Source organism: Camellia sinensis, chromosome 13 (assembly GCF_055761805.1).
Source record: "Camellia sinensis isolate YWXY chromosome 13, ASM5576180v1, whole genome shotgun sequence".
Lineage (NCBI taxonomy): Eukaryota > Viridiplantae > Streptophyta > Magnoliopsida > Ericales > Theaceae > Camellia > Camellia sinensis.
Genome location: NC_138973.1, coordinates 21734780 through 21760532, shown reverse-complemented (window position 1 = coordinate 21760532; position 25753 = coordinate 21734780). Strand labels below are relative to the sequence as shown.

Sequence of the window (25753 nt, the reverse complement as noted above, 5' to 3'; positions counted from 1 at the left end):
ATAATCTCATCTCAGTGTTACAATCTTTCAATTATACTCCCCGTTGTTTACAAGACATCCTTTTCGGTTAAGTTGTTTTTTATTTAGTCTTGCAGCATTTTTGCCGTGTTTTGCAGTACTGCGAGGGCTGTTTTGGCCCTCGAGCGTCTATTTTCGAGCTTGAGCGTATCCACGCGTGTTTTGGATCATGCTCGAGCGTCCATACTCTCGCTCGAGCGGACTGGTTTGGCTTAAAACTCCCTCCCTCGACTCTTCAGTTCATTTTTTCTCCTAGTTTTATTCTCTCTCCTAGGGCACCTTGGCGATTCAGTCCATTACTCTTCCTTGGTGTCGTCTTTGGTGATTTCAGTGTGTTTGGACACCTAAGGTATGTCTCTCCTCGATTTTACCTCTGTTTTTCTATTTTTTTGTAGTTTTTCTGTCTTTTTTTGTTTTCTAGTATTCGTTGTGATTGGGTCTGTTTAATAGTGTGTCTTTTGGTCTGTTTTAAGTGAGTCTTTGGCACTTTGAGATGGGTTAAGGTCTTTTATTGTTGCATGTTTCACTGATTTCCATTGAGTCCATTTGTTCTTTTTGGGATATGGTTTCCTCGCTCACCTTGATTCATCTCTGTTGCATTTTGTATTCTTGGGCTTACTATGCATTGACCATTTTGTTTAATAGCTTTATTTGCCTGACTCATGTTGATATATTTGACTGTGCTACTAATGTTTTGGTTCTCCTCTTTTGGTTTGTTTTGCCTTGGATTGGGGGTTGTGTGTTTTGTCTTTTTTTTTTTTTTTTATGTAGTCATGTCTACTTTCAAGAGAAGGAAGTCTACTGCCCCTTGCCCTACATTTAACTCTGACCAGTTTCCCTCGGCTGAGAAAGCCAAGTTGTTTCGAGAGTCTTATCCATCCCGAACTGTTCATCTCAAATGCAATGTTCAACCCAATACCTTTGAGTCTATCTCTATCCATCCTCTTTTTGATCACTTGGGTGGGGATTTGGTACTCTCTTTCTCAGGTCCCCAAAATCTTAGCTAGGTTCGTGAATTCTACTGTAACATGGACAGTTTTGATGATATCGGTCCGTCCTTTCAGACTTGGGTCAGGTCCAAGTCAATCACTGTCACCACTAATCTTATTCGTGAGTTGTTAGGAATTAGTAAAGTCTACCCCATCTTTTATCATTTTCCTGTGCGTCCAACTTGTGATTTCAATGAGGTTGCCAATGCCTTATGTTGTTTCCCTCGTCATTGGCCCTCCGGCTCCTTAATCAAACAAAATGATCTTCTCCTTCAGTTTCAGTTGCTCAACCTCATTGTGTGTGCCAATATTATTGTTACCACCCCTAGTTCAGAAATCAACCAAGACCAAGGGTTTGTCCTCCAGTGTCTTGCTCAACATCGCTCCATTGATCTTGCCACTTTGGTCATCCAGAAAAAGGTTGCTGCATATGAGTGTCATAACCTTGGTTTACCTTACGGGTGCCTCATCAACCAGCTTCTCGCCAAGTTTGAGGTCCCTTCCTTTGATGAGGATTAGTTTGCTTCACCTACCCGGCCTTTTACCAAAAAGACTGTCTCTCAAAGTCAGTCTCACATTCGGGAGGTTTCTACTGGGGCGGGTCGATCTGGTACAAGTTCAGGTGATGCTACTATAGCAGAAGAGGCAAAGTTCGATGCAGCTGCTGCTGGTGGTGCTATTGGTGAGGGGGAGCAACCACCTCCGGTTCGCACTATTCGTGGCCAGCTTCAGTCCTTTGAGCAGTCTGTTGCCTCGCGTTTTGATCGACTCGAGGGGCGGATGGATATTTTTGAGGCACGGCTCACAGATCTCGAGACCACTGCTGATGCTCGGTTCATTGCGTTAAAGGCTTCTTCATGGCGCAATGAGGAGTCCGTGGCCCAGTCGTCTTCATAATTGGCTCAGATCTTGTCTTTTCTTCAGATGCAGTCACAGCCACCTGCTCTATGATCATTGCTATCCAGTCATGCTTTTGGCTACTGTTTCTCATGGTTTTTGATCCCTTCCGGACAAAAAGGGGGAGTGGTTTGCTTATATTTATATTGCTTTTATACTTTTATTACTGCAATTGTGGGTTATATACTTGATATAATTTGGATCAGTTGGATGGGTATATTGTTTCTTATAGTGTTTTTTATATACACATCTGTTGCGATTTATCTAGTTCCATGATTTTGGTTTGTATCTTTTCAGGGGAATTACTCAAGCCTTGCATGGTTCATGATTTCAGTATTTATTTTGTTTTGGAAGAGGTTGTTTTAATTAACTGGTTTGTTTTTTTTTGGCTTTTGTTAGGAAAATTGTTTTAGAATAGTTTTGTCCGGGATTTGACAAAGGGGGAGATTGTTAGGACCCTCTTGTTGTCAAAATCCATGGAAAAACTTTATATGTAATCAAGTTGCAGATTTTCCAGGTTTTCCAATTTTTTCAAGTTGTTGTCTTCCTGCTCGAGCGGGTAAAGTGACGCTCGAGCGGGGTTTTCACTCCCACAGCATCTGGTTCGTCTGCAAAAACGTTGGGTGATGTGTTTGGACGCTCGAACGTGGGATCTTCTACTCGAGCATGAACCCTGTATAGAACAAGCAATATAGAGTCCCCGCTCGAGCGTCAATTCCCATGCTTGAGCGGACCGCGCGATCTCTGTGTCTATATCTTCACGTGTTGGTTCTATTCTAGGGGGCTTTTTCTAGATCTTGTTTAAGAGTCTTAGGGTTTTGTTTGAGGTTTTCTTCTGAAAGTCTTGTTGAGTTTTCCTTGATGATTTGAGTGAGTTCTAAACATATGATCTAAGATACATACATCAAGGAGTTTGTTACTTCATATTCAAGAGTGTTCTTCTTTGGTGGAATCCGGAGATTCACGCGTAGAGCATCAAAGGAGTTTGATACTGAGCGTGGTCATTGATTCGACATTGGAAGCTATGGATTCAACTTCATATTGATCAATTCCGAGACGAAGGCTATCGCGAAAGATTTACAGAAGCTTGAAGACAAATTCGATGCGTTTGGTAATTTGTTGGTTGTGTTTGTAATCTTTCTTTCTTCAGTAGCGGATTGATTAATGGCAGTTCGCCTGTGGTTTTTGATCACAGTCGAAAGTGCTTCAATTGTGGTTTTTCTACGTAAAAATCGTTTGTGTCGATTTATTGTTTTTCGAAAACAACAATCTAAGCCACTTTCGTAAGTGCTTGTTGATTTAGATTGTGTGTTTTGAATAATTGGGAATTGGTGTAATTAAATTTTTATCTAATCATGAATCACTTAGGAATTTCAAAGTGTTGTGCTATATTTGGCATGGATTTTTTTTTACTATTTTAGCCATAAAAAAAATAAGCTACAAAATTAATAAGACAAAATGTTATATCTAAATTATAATTATTTTATTTTTTTTCTCACAAAAGTTAAAAAAGTCAAAAAGTTCATCTCAAATGAAACTTTTTAATCCCAAGTAAAAAAACCAAAATATTAAAAAACTGACCCACATCTCAAACGAAGGCTTGCATTGCAGTCCCAACACAACTATTAAAAAACGAAGGCTTTCACTTTAGAAGATTATTCAGAGATCTCACACTAGAGCATCCTGCTATGAGGCCGAGCACGTATACAAGACAATATGACGGCATGTCACTCCCATATCCTCAAACGCCCCCAACACACTTCTTAGACACATTTGCTATTTGCTATTGGGAAAAAAGGTACAATTTGGAGCACCAAACCAAATACATGAAATAAAAGGTGTAAAAATTGACATCAGTTTGTCCCCTTTTCCCTACTCCTTTTCTTGATAATTACTTCATCCCATGTTTTCTTTTCTTAACTTGTATTAAAAAATAAAAAAAATAAAAACAACACTATTTTTCTCCGTATTCTCCATATCTTTTTTGATATTTTTTTTGGGCACTTTGCATTATTATTGTTAAAGTACATCATGATTTGTGTGCTTCATTGCATTTAATTTTCTCAATCTTACTGATTTAAAAATATATGATATTTTTGGGTATAAAATATAAAAGGAAAAGTCAATAGTCATAAAATGACCCAAGTCAGATCTAACAAAATGATTCAATAATGCTAAGGTAAAATACATTTGATTATAACAAGATACGATATCTTACATGTCATTAATTACATGTTATGTCGAGATATTTGCTGATATTTTTAATATCATATATGATGATATTACATTAAATAGTACCTAAATGTGTTAATCAAATGTGCATAACCAACTGAAATAATTTGTTTGATCAGAATGTATGTATCTTATTAGGAGGTTAGTTGTTTGAATAGCTCCACATACATGTGAGTTTTATTCCCTGTTTATTTGTGAGAGTTTTTTTTCATACAAATTATGTATTTATTATTTTTTTTTCTTTTCTAAGATTGTTATTCATATCTAGTAATCGTATGTAACATAGATGCGTGCAACCATCGATGGTTACTTGTATATAACGTAGATGTGTGTAGGTGTAGTTAACTGAAGTATATGTTTGGTTTTGACTTTTTGGCTAAAAAAGCACACAAAAGGTAAAATTAGTTACATAAGTCAATAAGATAAAATGTCACATTCAAACCATAATCATTACACTTTCTTTTACAAAGTCAAAAAAGCCAAAAATAAAAACCAAAAGAAACTAAAACAACTAGGTTAAAATAGCTAAAAAACTAAAAAGCCAGACTATTTAACTCTTACCAAACGTAGAGTGAGATTCCATAGTGCTGATACAATATGTTATTTATTTTGCAAAACTATTTGGGTGTAATTGTAGGTTGTAATTGAAAATATAGTAATCCTAATTGTGTTACATTGTCTTTATTTGAAATTAATGAATTAATGAAATGAAACAAATCACTCTTAGCCGTTCAAATCTATGTAATCTATATAATACTAAGCAATCACTACAAGAAATTACACTTTTGGCGACTACTTTTGGCGACGACGTCAATTTTTCATTGCCAAAATTATATTTTTGGCGACACAGTGATCAATTTTGTTGGTAAAAGTATACCTTTACCGAGGCAATTTTTTGCCGTTGCTAAAAAGGCATAACATTATTTTAGCGCCAAATTTCTTGGTTGGCGCCAAAATTTCAAAACTTTTACCTACGAGGCTTATGTTTTAGCAACACAATGAGCGTTGCTATTAATGTGCTTACTTTTGGCGATGACAAGTTGGCGTGGGCAAAGAGTTAACCATTTAGCAACGATGACACTACTCGTCGGTAAAAGTTTTGCTAGTGGAATGATGTGATTTAGTGATTTGTGTTTTTAATTATAATTTTTGAAAGAGTTTTAAGTATTTTAGTTACTGAATTGTAAAATTAAAATGATCATTGAATTAGATAACAAAATGAACCCATTGAGCTCAAACACACTCTTAAGTTGAGATGACTAATTTGAGATAATTTAAACTTTTTCAAAGAATATGGTTAGATTATCAATTTCAATATGTTTGTTTTTATTTTCAGAAACTAGTTTCAAATTTTTTTTCTCCTAAAAAACTAAAAAAAAATTGGGTGAAAAAAAAAAAAAAAAACTTAATATTTTTTATATATTTTTATCTTATAGGTCATAAATACTTTTTAAATTTTGAAAAATATAATTTTGATTTTTATTGCTTTCAAATTATTTTTAATTTTTTCAAAAAAAACAAATCTAAATTTTTTTTTGATTTTTTTTAATCTTTTAGGTTATAAATACTTTTTAAAATTTTAAAAATATAATTTTGATTTTTATTGCTCTGAAATTATTTTTAATTTTTTTTTTAAAAAAAACAAATCTAAAAATTGTTTTAAATATTTTATTTTATTTTATTTTTTTTTTTTGGGGTAGAGCAGGTGCTGATCAACGGTGGACATTTCCCTCTTAAAATTCCCTCCTTTTTTTTTCCTCATCAAATCTCCCCAAATCAATCTCCACGATTTCACTCTTGCGCATCCTTATCTCAGAATTCGTAGTTCTCTCTCCCTCATGATTTCACTCTTGATCGTAGGGTTTGTGCTGTTTGCTGCTGCCGTGCGAGATCGGTGCTTCAGTCTGCCCTTACAGGTTTGTTCCCTTTTGCTTTGTATCTCAATGCCCCTGCTTCTCTCTCTCAATTTCTTAAATGAATCTATGCTTGTCTATTTTCACTATTACGAGTTTCGGGAGTCTGACCTCTAGTGCATATATTAACCATCCATTTAGTCAAGTTATGTAAACACCAATTGCAAATGCAGTACCTATGGACTATTGATCCTTCGCATGCATTCTTGGTTCAATTCCTTATGGGTAATTTAACTAAATTTGACTTGAATTGGTAGAATAATTTTTTTTCTTCTTGTCCAATTCGTTATGTCTAATTGATGCATATGACCACAGACCCATGCAAGATTTTGCAATTTGCAGGTGATATACTTTAATGATTTATTTGGATTTTGAAGATTATTAGCAGTCCATAAATCCTGGATACAAAAAGAAGTTATTTTAATTTTTTTTTTTTACTATTAAGTTTCTCAAGCATGTGGTGGAAAGAACCTATATGTTATTTTATTTTATTTTCATAATTTTTTCTCCTTCCCATAATATTTGAAGAGTATATCAGATTCTTCAGAACTGATGAACTAATCTTTGCCAGTGACATGGAAAAGAAAGGTTCAAATTGGCAGTGAGGAAACAAAAGAAAAAAATATGATAAAAATTAGTGAGAAAACAAGTGATGAGTGGTATCCTAGTATGGCGTCCAGTACAAGAAAAAAAAAGGTGTGAAAACTGAGAAAACAAGTGAAAAAAAAGAAAAGAAGAGAAAAATAAAAATCTGATGGATGGTATCTTATTATGGTGTTTAGTAGCTTAATTTAGTCGTTGTGGAAAGTACTCATCTTCGAGTCAACTCTTTCCTAATTTTGTTTAACAAATTACCTTAAAAAATACGATAAACAAGCATGTGAGAAGGGATTGTAATAAAGATTAAAGACCATGAAATCCTAGAACAGTTGGATAAGTGATTACTTAGCTATGAAGCACCATACACTTCAACAAATGGGTATATACTTTTGGTTTTGGGGCTTATTGCTGGTTAAGATTATTTTTGCTAGGTATACCCATTTGTTGCTTCATCAGATAGAAATAGTAGAAATGGAGATAAAGAAGAAAATTGTATTGTAATAATGTAATTGACTTCTTTACAATGCTTTTGACATTAAAGACTCCATAGCTGTAAGTTTCTCTGCAAGGAATTGTTAATCTTTATCTATTACATTCTTATTGCCATCAGACAACATATATTTTTTTAATTTGTTGTTTTCTGGAATTCATGAAGAACACCCAATTTGAAAATTAATGAGATACTGTATTGATATTTGGTGAGAAGAATTGGGAACTAAAATTTTGCTTATTAGTTGATTTAAACAAGCAAAACAATAAAATGCAAGAGTAGAACCAGAGTTTGTATTGATGGAATTCATTTTGACAGAGAAACTCTTAACAATAGGATCACTCCATGCACAACAGGACCACTGACATACAAAAACAGATTCCTTTATTATTTTCATAAAATTCTGTAACAGCTTGCATTGTTACATTGGTTGGTTGCATTGTAAAGAGTAAGGTTCATCTTTTTGTGCGGTACTTGAATGTTAATGATACGGTTTTAAATAGGGAAAATTACAAATACCCTCTCGAGGTTTAGCAAAATTAAAAATACCCCCCTGAGGTTTGAGAAATTACAAATACCCCCTGAAGGTTATATTTTCATAACAAATTATGGGGCAATTTGATATGAAAATATAAACCTCAGGGGGCAATTTGTTATGAAAATATAAATCTCAGGGGGCAATTTTTAGGGCCTTCTTCTGGATTGTTGAGATATGTGTGTATGATGCATTTGTTAATTTCATTGGTTAAAGTTCACGGCTTTCAAAATGGGTTTTTGTTTTTCTGGTCTGTAATCTGTCTAATTGCTTATTTATTTATTTATTGGTTAATTGGGTAAGTTTATGTTAAATTTGATTAAATTTTAGTTGTGTATTACTATTGTGAACCCATCAGCGAAGAGAAATGGAAAAAGAGGGACCCATTTACTGGAATTACATAGAGTTTTTGGTTCAAACAAGGCCAATTTGCTTATGTCATTTCTACTCTCTAGAATTTGGTTTTGTTTTTGTTTTTGTCTTTTCATTTTCTGAATTGTTTTATCTTTAGGATTATATATATTGATCTCAGTTTATGTGTTAAGTAATTAACAACTATGATTTGTTGTTATGAAAATGCAGTAATTGGGGAAATATTGGTTTCTAACATATATATATATATCCACACTTGAGTTTATACTATATATACTATGGTGGGACACTCCTCACCTTATTGTACCTTTTTCCCTCTAAACAGTTCCCACTCTTTTGGTGTCAGTTATCTTCAGATAATAATTTCTCTCATATTGCCTAGTGGTATCACTTTTAAGAGTTATTACTAACATCACTTCCATACCATTGGTGAGGGACTATGTTACATGGGCTTGAGTATGATGAGGAAACTTCTTAGGTTTGTTGATGTTGATTGCAAAGTCATGTTGAATTTTCAATGCAAGGTAGGCTTTTTAAAAAAAATTACAAATAAGTGGTAAACTTTACAAGTATATTAATAATTAAAGACAAAAGTTTTTCATCAATCTGTAATAATTTTTTGACAGTTCCACTGATTAGTAATTTCCCCTTCAATTTTCCCCTTCTTTCTAGAAGACCTTCAAAAAATGTGCTCGTGAAGTGGAGGAACTTAAGTGATTTAAAAGGAAATATAGTAGATAAGTTTTGCATACTATACAACCTTTACATGGTTGGAGCATGAACCTCAATATCTGTACATATTTCATAATTATACACCATGGGTCACTTCCTTTTCTCAATCCACAAAAAATTCCTCAAACCCAAATTAAGTGCAACTCGAGGAGTAGCATAAGAACTAACCCACCTTAACCCCAGCCTGCTATGTGGCTCCACTAGCACATATCTGCTTGATGACCCTCGCCTACTGCCCCACGCCTTCTTCAACTAGATTGAATGTCTTCTATCATATTTGAGACTTTTTGATGTGCTCCTCACCATCTCATCTCATTTCAAGTGAAACACTTTCTTGAATTTCAAAAAAATGATGTTCGGTCCAAATAGCACTACTCTCATGCATTCTCTATACCACCCATACTTTAAGAACAAAAATGAAAAATTTGAATTATAAAAGAAAAAACAAATTAACATTCGGAACAAATCTAGATGACCCATTTAATGTGTTTAAGTGATGAACACGTGTGTCTTTCAAGTGTTTGAAGTGTGTTTGAGTGTGATTTAAAATAAAAGACATGTTTGGATGCAGGTGCAACATGTGTCAGGAAATGTCTGATGGGTGTCAGTGTTCGACACGAACACACCACCTTCTTAGAAGTGTTCATGTTTATTAGCACAAGCATATTATGTATTTTTGTTCTTGTGAAGAATTAAGAAAGATAAATTAGATAGATACATAATTTACCTTTGAGTTTTTTTTCTCTTCTTTACTTTTTGGGTTACCTACTTTGTGTAGTTCCTTAGTTTATTTCAGTTAAGATATTGTTGTCGCAAAGGGGAATAGTACCGGTTGTGTCCTATTGGTATTAACTACTATCTTATGATCAGATATAGACAGGAGTTAGATGTTAATTTCTGATAGATTCAGTCAGCCATTTGTAGATGGGGTGAACTCATTTATTGAATTTGCAAAGGTTCATTTGGGTGAGGCTAGGGAGATTAAGTGCCCATGCATCAATTGTTGTAACTTTTATAAGCAGGAGTATGATATTGTGAAGGCTCATTTGCACATAAGTGGGATGATAGTATCATACACCACTTGGTTAGAACACGGTGAACTTCCAGAACACAATAACCTTGATAAAAGCAATGGGGAGAATGATGAGGATAAAGATGAATATGATGAACTGATAGAGGACTATCAAAGGGGGAATTTTATGGAGGGTGATACTCTAGAAAGAGAGGATGTACGACACTTTGATAAATTGTTAGATGCTTCCCAATGTTGCTTGTACCCAGGTTGCAAAAACTCGGATACTTTGTTATCATTCGTTATTCAGATGCTACATGTGAAGGTAGAAAATAGGTGGAGCAATAAGTCTTTTGACAAGGTTTTGGAGATACAAAGGCGATTCCTACCAGAACGCCACGTGGTGCCAGGGTCAATTTACGAGTGCAAGAAGTTACTATGTGACTTGGGCTTGGGGTACGAGCTCATCGATGCATGTAAACATAATTGTGTACTATTCTGGAAGGAGAATGCTCACTTGGAAAAATGTCCCACATGTCAAGCATTTAGGTACAGAGTAAATGATAGCAAGGGTAAGAAGATCCCTCACAAGATATTGCGTTACTTCCCATTAACACCTAGGTTGAGAAGATTGTACATATCTAGGAAGACGGCAAAAGACATGAGATGGCATAGTGATAAGCGTGTGGATAATGGTGTAGGGAGGCATCCGGCTGATTGTAAAGAGTGGAAGGAATTTGATTTGCATTATCCAGAGTTTGCCCAGAAGACTCGCAATGTTAGGCTGGGCCTAGCCACCGATGGGTTCAATCCTTTTGGGAACATGAGCACTTCCTATAGCATGTGGCCTGTCATACTCAGGCCCTATAACCTCCCACCTTGGAGATGTATGAAGGCCCCATTTTTCATGATGTCCTTACTTATTCCTGGACGTAATCAACCAGGGACTGATATTGATGTCTACCTAAGGCCGTTGATTGATGAGTTGAAGGAGTTGTGGGAGAATGGTGTGATGACTTACGATGCCTCCACTGAACAGACCTTCCGGATGCATGCAGCTGTAATGTGGACCATAAATGACTTCCCTGCATATGGTGACTTATCCGGATGGAGAACTAAAGGTTATTTGTCTTGCCCTCCTTGTAATGATAATCCGTTGTCACGCGGGTTGATCAGTAAGATTGGGTGGGTGGGTCATCGAGCTTACTTGCCTGATAACCACCTTTGGAGGAAAGACAAGAAGTTTGATGGTTTAACTGAGCTTAGAAAGAAATCCTTAGATTTACCGATGGAAAAAGTAATGGCTCAATTGGATCAATTGCGGGAAGTCAAGTTTGGAAAGGATCCTACCAACAAGAAAAGACCACGAGAGTCTGAAGAATTGAATTGGACAAAGAAAAGCATAATGTGGGAGCTACCGTATTGGAAGAAATTAAACCTTCGACACAATCTTGATGTCATACACATTGAGAAGAATATTTGTGAAAACTTTTACGGGACGATGTTGGCCATAAATGGGAAAAACAAGGACACATACAAAGCACGTGATGATTTGCAAGAAATGGGCATAAGACAAGAATTGCATCTACAGAGGAAAGATAACGGATCCGTTGTAAAGCCTCGGGCAGCCTACACATTGGATTCTCGACAAATAGATAGTTTTTGTGAATTCTTGAAGTCTATTAGTTATCCAGATGGCTATGCAGCAAACATCTCAAGATGTGTGACTTCTAAAAATGGAAGATTATCGGGCATGAAAAGCCATGATTGTCATGTCCTACTTCAGCGACTTCTACCAATTGGCATGCGTGGTTTTGTGAACAAGGAGATCTGTACAACACTATTTGAGTTGGGCAACTTTTTCGAAGAACTGTGCTCAAAAATATTAAGGCAAACTGATTTGGAAAAAATGAAGGAACGAATTGTGCTCATACTTTGCAAGTTGGAGAAAATTTTTCCTCCAGCTTTCTTTGATGTGATGGTCCATTTGGCTGTTCACTTGCCCCGTGAGGCCATGATTGCTGGACCGGTGCAATATCGATGGATGTACCTGATCGAAAGGTAATCATTATGAACATATGGTTATTTATTAATTTGTTATAACTAAAATATTGTGCAAAAATCCACCCATAAAAGACTATTGTTAATGAAGTAATTTTCTTGCATCAAGAAGCATAATTTTCATTGTGAATTTTTGTTGAAGGTTTCTCGGGACTTTGAAAGGGTATGTTAGTAATAGAGCACGTCCAGAAGGTTCTATCGCTGAGGCTTACATTGTCAAAGAGTGTCTTACTTTTTGTTCAATGTACTTAAAAGGGATTGATAAACCTGAATGAAATGATGATGGTGGTGAACGTGGTCCCAGGATGGAGGTCTTCACGCAAAATGCTCGTCTATTCTCACCTATCACAAGGGCTCTTGACCCTTCGCAAAATGAATGAGAAATGGCTCATTGGTTTGTGTTGTACAATAGCTTTGAGGTGGAGCCATATATTGAGTATGTATTTAAATTTAATTACGTTTATGCATAATCGTTCCATTTTGTTTCGAACTCTCTAAGTTAATTACATGTATAACATTTCCTTGGGTAGGGAGCCTAAGAATATTTTACATAATCTACAAGGACGTGACATTACTCGGGTACAACGAGAAGAATTTCCAAAATGGTTCAAAAATCGTGTAAGATACACTAAAGAAAATAACTGAATACAATTGTTGAAACTTTTAATTCACATTAACTTAGTACACTTGTTATATGGTGTTTTATGTAGATGAATGATTTGCGAACGAAAGGGTCACCTGAAGTAACTGACGAATTGTGGTCATTAGCAAATGGTCCTAGATCGGTAGTTGACTTTTATTCTGGGTGCATCTACAATGGAATTCGATTCCATACTAGAAACCATGAAAATCGTCGTGCCTGCCAAAATAGTGGGTTGGTCGTAAAGGGGACCATAATGGGAACCAAATTAATTTTTACGGCTACTTATGCAAAATATGGGAATTAAAATACTTGCATGGGTGTACAGTGGTTTTGTTCCAATGTGAATGGTATGACACTAGTCACAAGAATAGAATATACTCCGATGAACATGTCACAAGTATTGATGTTACAAGACTTTGGTATAAAGATGACCAATTTGTTCTACCTAGTCAGGTAAGACAAGTATTCTATGTCAATGATACCAACAACGGCAAAAATTGGAGAGTCGTTGAACGTGTTAAGCATCGGGGAGTATGGAATATACCAGAGCGGGATAATGTCTCTAATGATGCTTTTCAACAGGATAAAACCACTGATGGTGTTGGGGTAGTGATCCAAGTTAATGATGTTCAATACAGCAGGGATGATATGGATCCTGAGATCATGTTCAATGATCAACTAATGGCAGAGAATTTAGTTCACAATGATGACGAGGATGACACAATCATAGAGTATAATGATGATGAAGATGATGAACTGCATAGACAACCTGATGTTGATGCAGATCTTGATATAGATCTTGATATAGATTATGATATGTAGTGTTTGATATGGATCTTGATATAGATTATGATATGTAGTGTTTGATTTTTAATTATATGGACAAGTGTTATAATTTAATAATAAATTGCTTGGTTTACATTGCATGGCATTGTTTTTCAAATTTCATAGCATTGTTTCTTATTTCATTTCATTTAATTATATGTCATATGTACAGTTACAAAGATGTCCAGAAACGGTAAATCATTTCTGAAGCCCGGCGGCTTAGTCCAGAAGATGAAAAAATATGAGAAGGATAGGAAAAAAACAATCCAGAAAAATAAAATCAGATTTTATGCTATAGGGATAAAGTCCCTCAAGAATTCAATGTTTGGTTCTATTGAAAAGGACAATAGTGAAAGTTGTAGGATGGGAAAGAGAAAGGTGGGTGAAACTGATAATGACGAGGACTATCAACCACTTGATGATGATGAAGGACTGAGTTCTTCAAGTGATAATGGCGAGCCTTTTGATTCTCAAGTGATTGAGGTAATAAATGTGTGTTTAAAAAGTAATTTCTTTATTTTTTTCACTTGTTATATTACGTGTGGTATGTTTAGTTATTTCAAATTTATTTTTTATTAAGCAACCTTAAATTATTGAAAATGTACTAACAATTCTTTTTTATATTATGTCAGGATATTCATATGGGTCCCGGTAAGAAAACAAATAGGTGTGCAGCTCGCCTAATAGCTTTACAAACACTTAGGGAAAAGAGAAGTATTGTTGATGAAGATACACTTACTCTTCCGAGACGACCTGTAGCTGCACAAGTTAATCATTCAGCGAGCACACCTGAGGTCTCGACCCAACCTATCCATCTTCCCGCCTCACATACTAGGCCCGATCAGCTCCCTACCTCCGCCACTCAACCTGACCACCTTTCAAGTCCATGTACTGTGACTAACAGTGGAGGTGAGAAATAAATGACCACTTAAATGAAATGATAATTTCTTATCTCAATATTTATTTAGTGCATTCATGTTTTATGTCGACTAAATTTAATAAAATTTTGGTCATAATAGCATCAATTCCAGTTTTGGGCAAGAAACATGTACGAGGACCGAACTGAGGAAAGAATGTGGAGAAGATTAGAAAGGAACGTGGTGATCGAATACCCGTTACACTTAACCGTTTGACCAAATCAATAGAAGGGGATTACGCCACACCGCTAGCAGCTGCTCTTGGTCAACAAATTCGAGTTCATGCCCCAGTCCGAAATGATGGATGGCTAGAAATTGCCTTTGGGTTAAGAGAGTCCATTGTTACAAGAGTTGGGGTAATTTGAAATATATGTGTTATATATTTAACATGTTATTTATGTTAATCGCAATGATATATAAAATATATTGAATTTTATTATTTCCAATTGCAGCAAACTTTTGACTTTGGGGACTACAATAATGATGTGGATGTGAGATGTATTATTGATCATAAGTGCCAAACTTTGTACAGTGAATGGAAAAGTAGATTACACACACACTACAAATCCCTTAAAGAAGACAATGTATCTGACCTCAAAAGTCAGATACTATATCCTTGTACAAAGGATGATTGGGAATGGATGATTGACAATCTGTGGGAAACTGATGATTGGAAGGTATTTATAAAAATATTTACTAAAGTAACATCCTCCTGTATATTAATACCTTTTTTTTTTTATTTGTAGCAAAAGTCAGAGAATGCGATGAAAGCGAGAGGTTGTGTGAAGTATAATCATACGAGCGGCTCAAGATCATTTGCATCGCGAGCATCTATCATTGTAAGTGTAGATTTACAAATTTGAACATACTAAATTATAAATACAGAATTATTGATTGACTAGAAAATCTAATGAAATGAAAGGTACAAGGAAGTAAACCGACTATTACGAAACTATTTGAGGACACTCACAAACATCACCGACATGGGGGAGTGTGGATAAATAACACAGCTGAGGAACATCATGTAACCATAACTACTTCAATTTCAATAATAAATGTTTGCATTTTGATATTATGTTTTAAGCTTACTTATGTTTCATTCATAGGCCACTATGGTTTCAAAGATCGCTGAGCAATCTCAACCTAGTGTCACACATCCATTGTCTGAGGAGCAGATTTCCAGGGAAGTACTTGGGAAGAGGTCGGTCTACTTGAAGGAATACGGGATCCACAAGGACAGTACTTCATCTTCTACACATTTGAGGCTCCTAACTCCGAGGTGATTGTTCTTCAACAGCAGTTAGTTGACCAGCGACAACAATTAGCTGACCAAGGAAAGCAGTTACTTGACCAGGCTCAAAATATGAGTACAATGCAAACGATCATTCAAATGTTGGCAGCAAAAAATGGGATAGATCTAGCAAACATTCCGAGGTTAGTTCCAAACACCAATGTCGGGGAGGATGCATCGGGTGTAAGGGAGGATGAAACTTCTCTCGGTTGAAATAGAGGTAAATTTGACACTTCATTAAATTGATTTACTTTATTTAACCAATCCTAACATGTGTCAACAATATAAAATTATATAAACTTTGTATTACAATCCTAGCATTACAACCTTTGTATACAATAGCTTGATAAAACAATAGCTTCACAACAATTTTCTGATTAATTTTAAATGTATTTGTATATTATTGTTGAAGTGAATGCATTAATAAAATACTCATGTTTTTATCCTTTTGTTCATAGGTTGGCGATGGATGTTCGTGGTTCAGTAGTGATATATATCGTTTTGCACGTTGGCATTCATTTAATTTTTCTTTGTTTCGTTTTATATTTTCTTTTGTTGAATGTTTATGTACTTTTTGGAATTATTATGTTTGGGATTGTTGGATATAGTTAGACGCATTTTAGGATTACTATGTTTAGTATTGTTGGATATTTGAATAAAATTTGGGATATTGAAATGCATTTGATATTAATTTGGTTACATTACTAATTGTTATGATGTGTTCAGTTTAGTTTTTATTATTTGTTATATAAAGGTTTTTTTAGATCTAGCTGAAAATATTCGTGACACAAAATTTCTAGGTTATGACACACTTTCCACCAGAGCAGTAGTTGAGGCTCTCTTGGAGAATGGGAAACTGGTACTACAGGTTTCCGAAGGCATTAAAGACATTTACTTCATCATCTAATGTGTTACAAATGGCTGAAGCAAAGTCTGCTATAAGGAAACCAGTGTTCAATAAGGTTGATCAGCTGCGACCTGGCACTAATGGGGTTTGTATGGAGTCTCTCTGCTCTGTTGAAGCCTCTCTTGTTGCTGCTAATGTGTTGCTGCTAATGGGGTTTGTTGCTAATGGGGTTCGTTGTTGTGCTGCTCTTATGCAGCTGCACTGCTGGGGTTGCTGATCTGGTGTATTTTGTTGTTCTGTTCTGGTCTTTTTTGTTCTGCTTTTCTGTTCTTTTGTTCTGCTCTGTCGCAATCTTTTGTAGGTTGACACACTACAAGGGTTTCAAGGAGGGGCACAAGAGGATACTTGTGGCAACAGATCTGGTTGGTAGGGGAATCAACATTGAACGTGTTAACATTGTCATCAACTATGACATGCCAGATTCAGCAGATACTTATCTGCACAGGGTAGGTCTAGTGTTTTTTAGCTTGTCTTGTATGTCAAAGCCAGGTTTTTGTTTCTTGTATATGTATACATATTGTAAGTACATCTACAAAAGCATTGTGGAGAAATGAACAATGAAAACTGAGAGAGAGAGAGAATGCTTCTTGTTGGGATATTGGTACTGTGGAATCTGATGAGACCTTGTACTGTGGAAGAAACAGAAGATACTAGCAATGGATTGGGTCCTTATGAGATTATGAATGCCAGTGAGTTTTTACAAAATTCTCCATTGAATGATGATGGTGTGGAATCTGATGAGACCTTTGTTAAATAAGAGGAAGATGTTGTGGTCCCAGAGGTCTCTGTGTCAGAGATTTCTTGGGATATTAGTGTTGAGAATCCTCAAGTTCATGTGATTGAAGGTACAGGCTTGTCAAATGCAGTCTTGGAGTTTCATACATCTATTCCAAATATTGTAACTGAAACCCAAGAAATCGCCCAACAGAGGAGCCAGCTTTTGGAGACGGAGTATAGGAATAAGATTCTTGATGACCTATTTGAGGTATGTGTCACGACCCGAACCCGCCCCCATGGGTTAAGGACGTAACCGGCCAGTAATCCTAAGATTACCTACGGCCTCAAACCAAAACAGACTTAACACATCAGAGTAAAGGGGGCCAAAAGGGAAGCCAAATTTAAAACTTTGTCCATAGAGCTGTGCTTACGTGGCACATCAAAACAAACCATACATATGCACGTTAATAACTCACAACAGAAACATAGCGACATAGGTTCTGTACAAACAGGATCATCCAAAACTAAGTCAACCCATATCACAACTACATACCGATATACACAAGATTCTTGCCAACAAGACAAAATGGAAATACATAATAGAATGGCAAGGTTGAGTCTCATGCGTGAGACACAAGGCTGACTCTCCAAACTCATGTTATTCCTGGCAGACTTCACTGGGGCTGGGTTTGAACTTCTCTTGGCTCACCTACAAAGACATGAATGAGCGTGAGCGATAGCCCAGTGAATAATATCAAATATGACAGTTACATAACAATATGTAGAACAACATGCTCCAAACGGCCTTGGGCCCAATTCATACTTCTAATTAGCAAATATATAAGACTATACGAAATGCAAATCAAGTAACTGTAGTTCCAACATTCTGGCCTTTGGCCCATTTGGGTTTCCATTCGTGGCAAAACGGCCTTCGGCCCATTCACTTATGTCGAAACAGCCTTTGGCCCATTCATTTTTGTCAAAACGGCCTTCGGCCTACTCATTCATGTCAAAACGGCCTTCGGCCTACTCATTCATGTCAAAACGGCCTTCGGCCCACTCACATGTGTCAAAACGACCTTTGGTCCATTCATTTACATCAGGACGACCTTTGGTCCATTCATTTATATCAAGACGACCTTTGGTCCATTCATTTACATCAAAACGACCTTTGGTCCATTCATTCATTTCAAAACGACCTTTGGTCCATTCATTCACATCAAAACGACCTTTGGTCCATTCATTCATTTCAAAACGACCTTGGTCCATTCATTCACATCAAAACGACCTTTGGTCCATTCATTCGTTTCAAAACGACCTTTGGTCCATTCATGCAATCATATCAGACTTACGTCCACAATCCCAATTAGCAATTCATAAAGCTTAAAAGGGGGTAAACAATTGGACATTCGCAAGCATTCAAATATTGATATTACTCACAGTGATCGGCTTGTGGATTTGCCCTGGAGCTTGACCCTACACGTTTCATGAACACAAAAGGATCATTAACAGTTTAATCCATTCTTTAATTCACATATTCCTCTTTAGGCTTTATTATTATCTCATTAACTCATTTACATTGCTTAACATATGCCTAAGAGTGCTTGCAAGTGAAAGAGAACGGAAAACAGAACACAAAATGCAAAAACAGAATTTCAGAAAATAGGGTCCCCGCTCGAGCGTGGACTTCCCCGCTCGAGCGGACCCTTAAGTCTGCGAAAGTACTGGTTGCCTTCTATTCCAGCTTGAGCGTGAACTCGGCCGCTCGAGCGGACTGCCTGCCTACACAGCTCCCCGCTCGAGCGTAAACTTCCCCGCTCGAGCGGACACCACGTCTGCAAAAAGTGCTGGGAGCACGTATTTCCCGCTCGAGCGTCAGGTTCCCCGCTCGAGCGGAACTCAAAATTCTGGAAAACCCAGAATTGTGTTCTTGAGCTCCAATTCGATTTTCCAGCTACATTACTTGCATGCAATGGCTCAAATCTCAAATATGATCATACCAACATGGTACCAATGCAAGATTATAACATTATGAAGCTCAATTTCTTGATTTATCTACATGCATGGCCCAAAATATGTCAAACTCAGCACCAACATAACAAATTCATGCATTCAAGCTCATATCTTCTCAAATTGCACATGCATGTGATGAATTAGCCACATTCTCAACTTAAATAACACAAATGGTGATCAAAACATGAGTTTCAACCAAAACTCTACATGAATCATGCACTTTAAGCTTATACATGCTATTTCAAAACATTTCCTTACATGCATGCATATATCAAGCTTTAATCCAACAAAACCCATTCAATTTCATCATGCTCAATTGAATTCATGTTCTTTATTCTTATTCAACTCTGAATTTACAAAATTACTCACCAAAGAGTTTTAATCTTCACAACTATGGTTAATTCTTGAGCTAGCCTTCAAGACTCCAAAGCTTCAAGAGCAAACTTAGATGATTTCTCCCTTTCTCTCTCAATTTCGGGTCTCTCACTCTCTCTAGAGAGTTTAATCAGCCAAAGCCACATAAGGGAAGGAATTGAGGGTGTAGTGCCCTTTTACATCAAACCCCACTATTCCAAAATAATAATAATAAACAATTGGGTACTAAATTATCAATTTAATCAACTTAATCTGACCCGAATCAATTTCTAATTAAATTTCACCGTAGGCTCTAAAAATTATGTCAATCACAACGACGTAATCAATTTCGGGTTCTGTGGCCGATAAGGCCTCCAATTTAATTTCCGAAGCGGTAGAATCAAACAGATATTCCTACGGTGAACAGATAGAAATTCAAAACCACATATTTTCACACAAAATCATATTAAACATACAATCATACTCGTATTAAGGACCAATTAACACATTACGGAACAGGGGTATTACAGTATGTGCTTATTTGTCATTTTGATTAATTAGGTACTGATGGGAATGTGTTTTTTTTTTTCTTCCAAACATTCATTGTTGGTTAATACATTCAGTTGTATTCACGTGTAAAAGGGCACGAGAATGTAACAACACAATCCTTTGTGAACTTAATATTTTTGTTTGACTTTTGGTTATGATATCAAAGCATTTTGACATCAATTGATATTTGGTGCCAGATTAAAGCATTCTTGAAACAGTGGTTGACGGAGTTGACAAATAACGAAACTCTGTCCTTGCAACATCAAGTCCAGGCAGTTGCTCCTTTAGTGTTGCAGCAGTATTCTTCTGATACAATTCAGAAGATGTTGTCTGATGTTTCTTTGGCCATCTCTTCACTGACAAATAGAAAAACCAAGGATCAGATCATGATTCTCAACTCAAAAAGGTGCAGCATTCTTGTTTTTCAACAAGCTTTATACCTTGTCCATTTCCTTCACCGTCAAATTTCTTCTCCCGCACTTATTGTTTACGACACCAATCTGTATTGAGAATTCACAAATGACAATTATATTATATTTACATGACTTTTCTTTTGGTATTTGATTGATGCATATTTTGCGCGATCCATGCTAATTAGTCTTTGCATTTTTGGTTGTTGTTAGGAATCAACTGTCTATTGTAATGACCGATTCAGAAGTTTTCTATCCTGATCTTGATGGTTTTTACCCAGTAACTGCAGTTTGCTTGATTATCCCTCTCCCTCCAGTCATGCACATTACTAGTATTTTGGTTTCATGATGCCATGCTTATTATTCCTAATGAGTTGTGACAATATCAAGTATTGACTGTAGTGTGCATCTAATTTTCAGATTTCTCGATAGACTAGTGAGTACACTAGAGGAAAAGAAACACCACCAAGTGAAGTTAAATGAGGGGTTGAAGGACTTGTCTGCCAAACGGATGGAGCTACAAAATTCATTGACATCATTGTGGCCAAAGCAGGTGAGTTCATTCCTTTGTTGCTTAATTTAAGACACGGTGCTTTTGTAAGTATGCTGCTCATCCTTTTCAAAGTTAGCTTTGTGGAATTTCTTCTTGTTTTTTCCTCGACTTATAAATGTTGACTTGTATTTGAATCTGCTTAAAATGATTAAGGTGGCAGACCTTCAGTTCTTCTACTCCTAGTTATTCACTGAATTCTCTTTTAGCTCCGTTGTCATATATGTTCATTTATTTATTAGAATCGTAGATTTAAGGACAGATTTGATCAAGCTTGTATGTATTATCCAATGAAATAGTTTAGACTTCATATGTTAATCTTCTGATTATTAACCTCAATGTTTATGCATGCAGCCTCTTGTATCAGGTGCCGCTATAGGATTGGAAAGGCAGGTAAAAAACAGTATTAGCAATTTTCTCACTAATTCCTATATGAACATGTGGAAAACTCTTTATATGGATTTGGGACTACAAAATGTAATTAACTCTTTTTTATATTGTTCAAATTCTTACTGCAACTGCATCCTCAAATCATTTGTGTAACTTACAGTTTACAATTACAATGGAGGTCCATGTTATCGGTGCCTATTTCCAACTCCACCTCCTACGACAGCATGTCAAAGATGCTCTGATAGTGGTGTTCTGGGAATTGGTAAGCCATTAATATGTTGTGTCTTAGTCCATTCAATTAGAAATATTGCCTACAATCTTGAATTTAAAGAGAGAAAAATCTGAGTTTGCCTGGGAGTTATCCTTTAGCTGTCTGTCCTTGTTTGCATTTCTCGAGTCCCTTGCATATTTCTAGTTTATCTCGTTACTAGAATTTTGATATATTAGCAAGAAGAATGGGTATTCACAAAAGGGAATGTAAGAGTGATGGACCTGATGGTCAATAACACCCAACTCTACATTTGAAGGCTTTGTCCCAATTGCATAAGTTTTGAAAGGTGAAGTTTAAAGTTTTTTGTTGTTGTATTCCTAGCCATATTTCTAATTTATCTCATTGTGAAATTTTTGATATATTATAAATGGGTATCACAAAAGGGAATGTAAGTAAGAGTGATGGTCAAGAACTCTAATTCGACTCGATTTTTTGGATGATGTAATTGGTTAGGCGAGTTTTGTTTCCTTCTATTGGTTGTTTTGTTTTAGTTGCATCATCTTGATGCTTTCTAAATAAAATTTATTATTTATCAAAAAAAAGAACTCTAATTCGACTCTACTTTCAAAGCCATAATCTCAATTGCTTTAAGTTTTGAAAAATGAAGTCATAATTTTTTTTTATATTTTTTTTGGTTTCATTCCATAATCATGGATGTAATCACTTTAATACATTACCAATGTTGACTACCACAACCTGGATGAGCCAAAATTTATGACAGCTCACTGAAAGGTGAAGGCATAGCAAAGGATTGCGGGGTTCCTTTAGAGATTGGGACAAGATCTCAGAAAACCTCAGAGCACGGTGAATAACTGAGAAGATGATCTGCAGATTCTTAGTGCCTTGCAGGATTTGCTGACAACATTGCATATTGTGGTCGTGTCATGATTTGTGTTCTTTTTCCTCAGCTATCAGTTTTTTAGTTGCCTAACACGGTACTTTGTCTTTATGTGGTGGACCTTGAACTTGCCATGGGAAGGCATAGGATGACACTAAGAAATATGCTTTAATGTGCAAGCTATTGTGTACATATTTGGAGTCTCCAGTCCAGTCCTTATTTCCTCACAAATTCACCTGGCTTGCAAGTGATGTATTTCTTTTATTTATTTGCTCTACTTTTATATAATTTTACAGTTCCTGGTATTATTGGCTGCCACCAAGCCCTTGAAGCTATAAAGATTGCAAGTGATGTTGGTGAACCACTCTCAAGAAGGATGCTTCTTTTTGATGCATTGACTGCACAGATTTGTATCGTATGTTTTAAAAAATTTCAGTTTTCTATTAATAAATTCTCTACTCTATATTTATTTTTTATTTTTCTTCTAGCATAAACATCCTCTATATTTGTTGAACTTAGTGGACATGCCCAGTCAATTCCCCCTTTTTTTTCAATTAGCCTTGTACCATGATTTTGCTTAGGTCAAGATCAGAGGGAGGTCATCACAATGTGAAGTTTGTGGAGAAAATGCGACATTCACCGAAAAGCAATTTCAAGAGTTTGACTACGAGAAATTCACACAATCTCCCTTGTCCATGGTATGTTTATGTTCTTTTATTTCCATTTTAGGCTGCACATTGTGTTTTGATTAGCTTGCTTGAGATTTATTTGGTCTTAAAAAGTGAAATTTTTTATGTTTTCCTCTGCCACAACTTCTTGTTTCATAAATAGATCCGAAGATTTTTGTCTGTGAACTATTGAACTGGCTTAAGACAAAATTCATCTCTTGTGTGTTACCCAAGTTGTCATACACTCTAAATATCAAAATGGAATTTACAATTTACAAGCCCAAGTCTCTCTCAATCTCACTCTGAAGTGCTTCTTTTTATAAACCCATGGATCCGTATTTCATTGTGGAGTTCTATATTGATTCTCTTTCCTTGTTTTAACTTTTGATACTCGCTAGTGTAGAATTTATTCAAGACTGAAGCCTAGAGAAACAGCCAAATCTCATGAGAACGTGGACATAACAAATCACATATTGCAACATAATGCACGTACCGTATTGTTCTATGTGTGAGATACTAAGCATATTTTATGACCTGAATGCATTTATTAGCATTTGTTGTAATACTAATGCCATCAAACTTGCTAGCTGGTTTATTGTCTATTTGGTTTTATAGATCAGTCTGTTAGGTGCATAAATTTCCTCTTATCTTCCTCACCCTAGTGTGACCATCTTCCGATTGATTGCAGACTCCATTGAAGCTAGACCTGCTTCCTACAGAAGCTAGAATAAGCGGCAAGGAATACAAGGAGAGAGTTGTTAACAATCTCAAGATTTTAATTGTGCATTACTCGGGTATTTTATTGTAGGGATGGATATATATATTTTTTTTCTTTTCTTTCCCCACTAGCAGATGGTGGGGGAAGGAGGTCGATGTTTCTGATCTTGTTTACTGGTACCTTCATTATAGAAGCATTTTGTTGACTTTCTCATGACTAATTTAATGATTTAAGTGTAATAAATTTGCCACTAATGGTTCTGAGTGAAATGATTCGACTTTGTTTCATATTTCAGTGCACCAGTCACATTCTAAAGCAGTGAAGAGAGCCATCAGTGAACATTGTGGTGTATGGACAATCTCAATGCTTAGTTACTTTTACTGTTTCCAGTGCATTGGTATAAGGTTAGCTTGGTAAACATTGTGGTGTACTTGAATTGAGTGTTTTTATATAACTCACTCTCCTAGTGTAAACATGACAGCCAATGAATTAGTTTGAATTTTTACTTAACTTCTGTTAACCTGATGGCTTAAAAGTTACTAAGAATTGTATATTTTTTAGGGCTGTTTGAACAATTGATGGATGACAAACATGGTAAACTGATTTCTAAGCATTTTGTATAGTTTTGTTACTGGTTTTGTTTGATTTGTTTTTTGACTGTTCTGGTAAATGAGGTAAACTGCTGTGTCAATTCTGATTTGGTTATATGATTTTGTTTGGGTTGCTGAGTTGAAATGGTTTTCTGAACTGGTGATGATCTGTGTTGAATCAGTTTGCTGATCTGCTATACTAATCTGCTATTCTTCTAGTGCTGCTGTGATGCTGTGGTGATGCTGTTATGATGGTGATCGTTACGATGAGGTGCTGCGGTGTTGTTGTTGGATGTTTGCTGGTGTTGTTGATGTTTGGAAGGGTGCAGGACTTTTTGTCCAATCTGTAATAGATCAGGTTTTCATTAATGGGGGTTGTCATTAGGTGTAAGTTCGGGCAACTGCTAGTGTTTGGATGGAAGGGTATGAAGGGGGTATTTTGTGTGATTTCATATCAATGTTATTAGTTTGTTATAGTGGTGCCTGAGGGATGCCTCTTGTAAAACTGTAAATCTTTTAAAAAATTATAAATGAGTTTCAATTATTTTTGCCGCTGCAAATTTGATGTTGTTAAAAAGTAAAGCTTTTTCGACAAATAACTTGTCGGTAAATGTGTAGCCAAAAGTTTATTTTTGCCCACTCATATTGTGTTGCTAAAAGTGTATTTTTTGCCAATGCCAATTTGTCGTAGCCAAAACTAAAGCTTTATCGACAACCAAATCGTTGGCAAATGGCAATATTTACCGACGTAAATGTGTCGCTAAAAGTTACTTTTCCCCACTCATATTGTGTTGGTAGAAGTGTATTTTTTGCCAATGCCAATTTGTCGTTACCAAAAGTAAAGCTTTAGCGACAAACAAATCGTTGGCAAATGGCAACATTTACCGACATAAATGTGTCACCAAAAGTTTACTTTTGCCGACGCATATGTTGTTGCTAAAAGTATATTTTTTGCCCATGCATATTGTGTCGCGAAAAGTGCCACACAATCATCATATTTGAATGACTTTTACCAACGCAAGGTAAATTGCCGACGATGGATGGAGGTTTTTAGTGACGACTATGTTCATCGCTAAAGGTATTACTTTTACAAACGCAATGATAATTTCGTCGGCAAAAACTTTTGCCAACTCACTTTTGCCTACGGGTTGCCAACGTAGCTTTGTGTGTCGGCAAAATTCTTTGCCAACGAATTTTCCCTTTTAGCAACATATTTTGTTGCGTTGCGAAAAATGCAATTTCTTGTAGTGA

General features: G+C 36.0%; 1 protein-coding gene and 1 long non-coding RNA gene across 2 annotated transcripts; both read left to right on the top strand.

The window, feature by feature from the left end:
• The first annotated feature begins 9665 nt into the window (after positions 1-9665).
• Positions 9666-13316, top strand: LOC114297873 (uncharacterized). Its single transcript, XM_082900339.1, has 5 exons — positions 9666-11851; positions 11994-12095; positions 12382-12469; positions 12562-12636; positions 12948-13316. The coding sequence occupies exons 1-5, from the start codon at positions 9666-9668 to the stop codon at positions 13314-13316; spliced, it is 2820 nt and encodes a 939-aa protein (XP_082756465.1).
• Positions 13317-22790: 9474 nt separating this feature from the next.
• On the top strand, positions 22791-24435 carry LOC145806555 (uncharacterized). The gene is made up of 3 exons (XR_014349878.1): positions 22791-22941; positions 23108-23224; positions 24208-24435. It is a non-coding gene; the product is annotated as an uncharacterized LOC145806555 (long non-coding RNA).
• The last annotated feature ends 1318 nt before the right edge of the window (positions 24436-25753 follow it).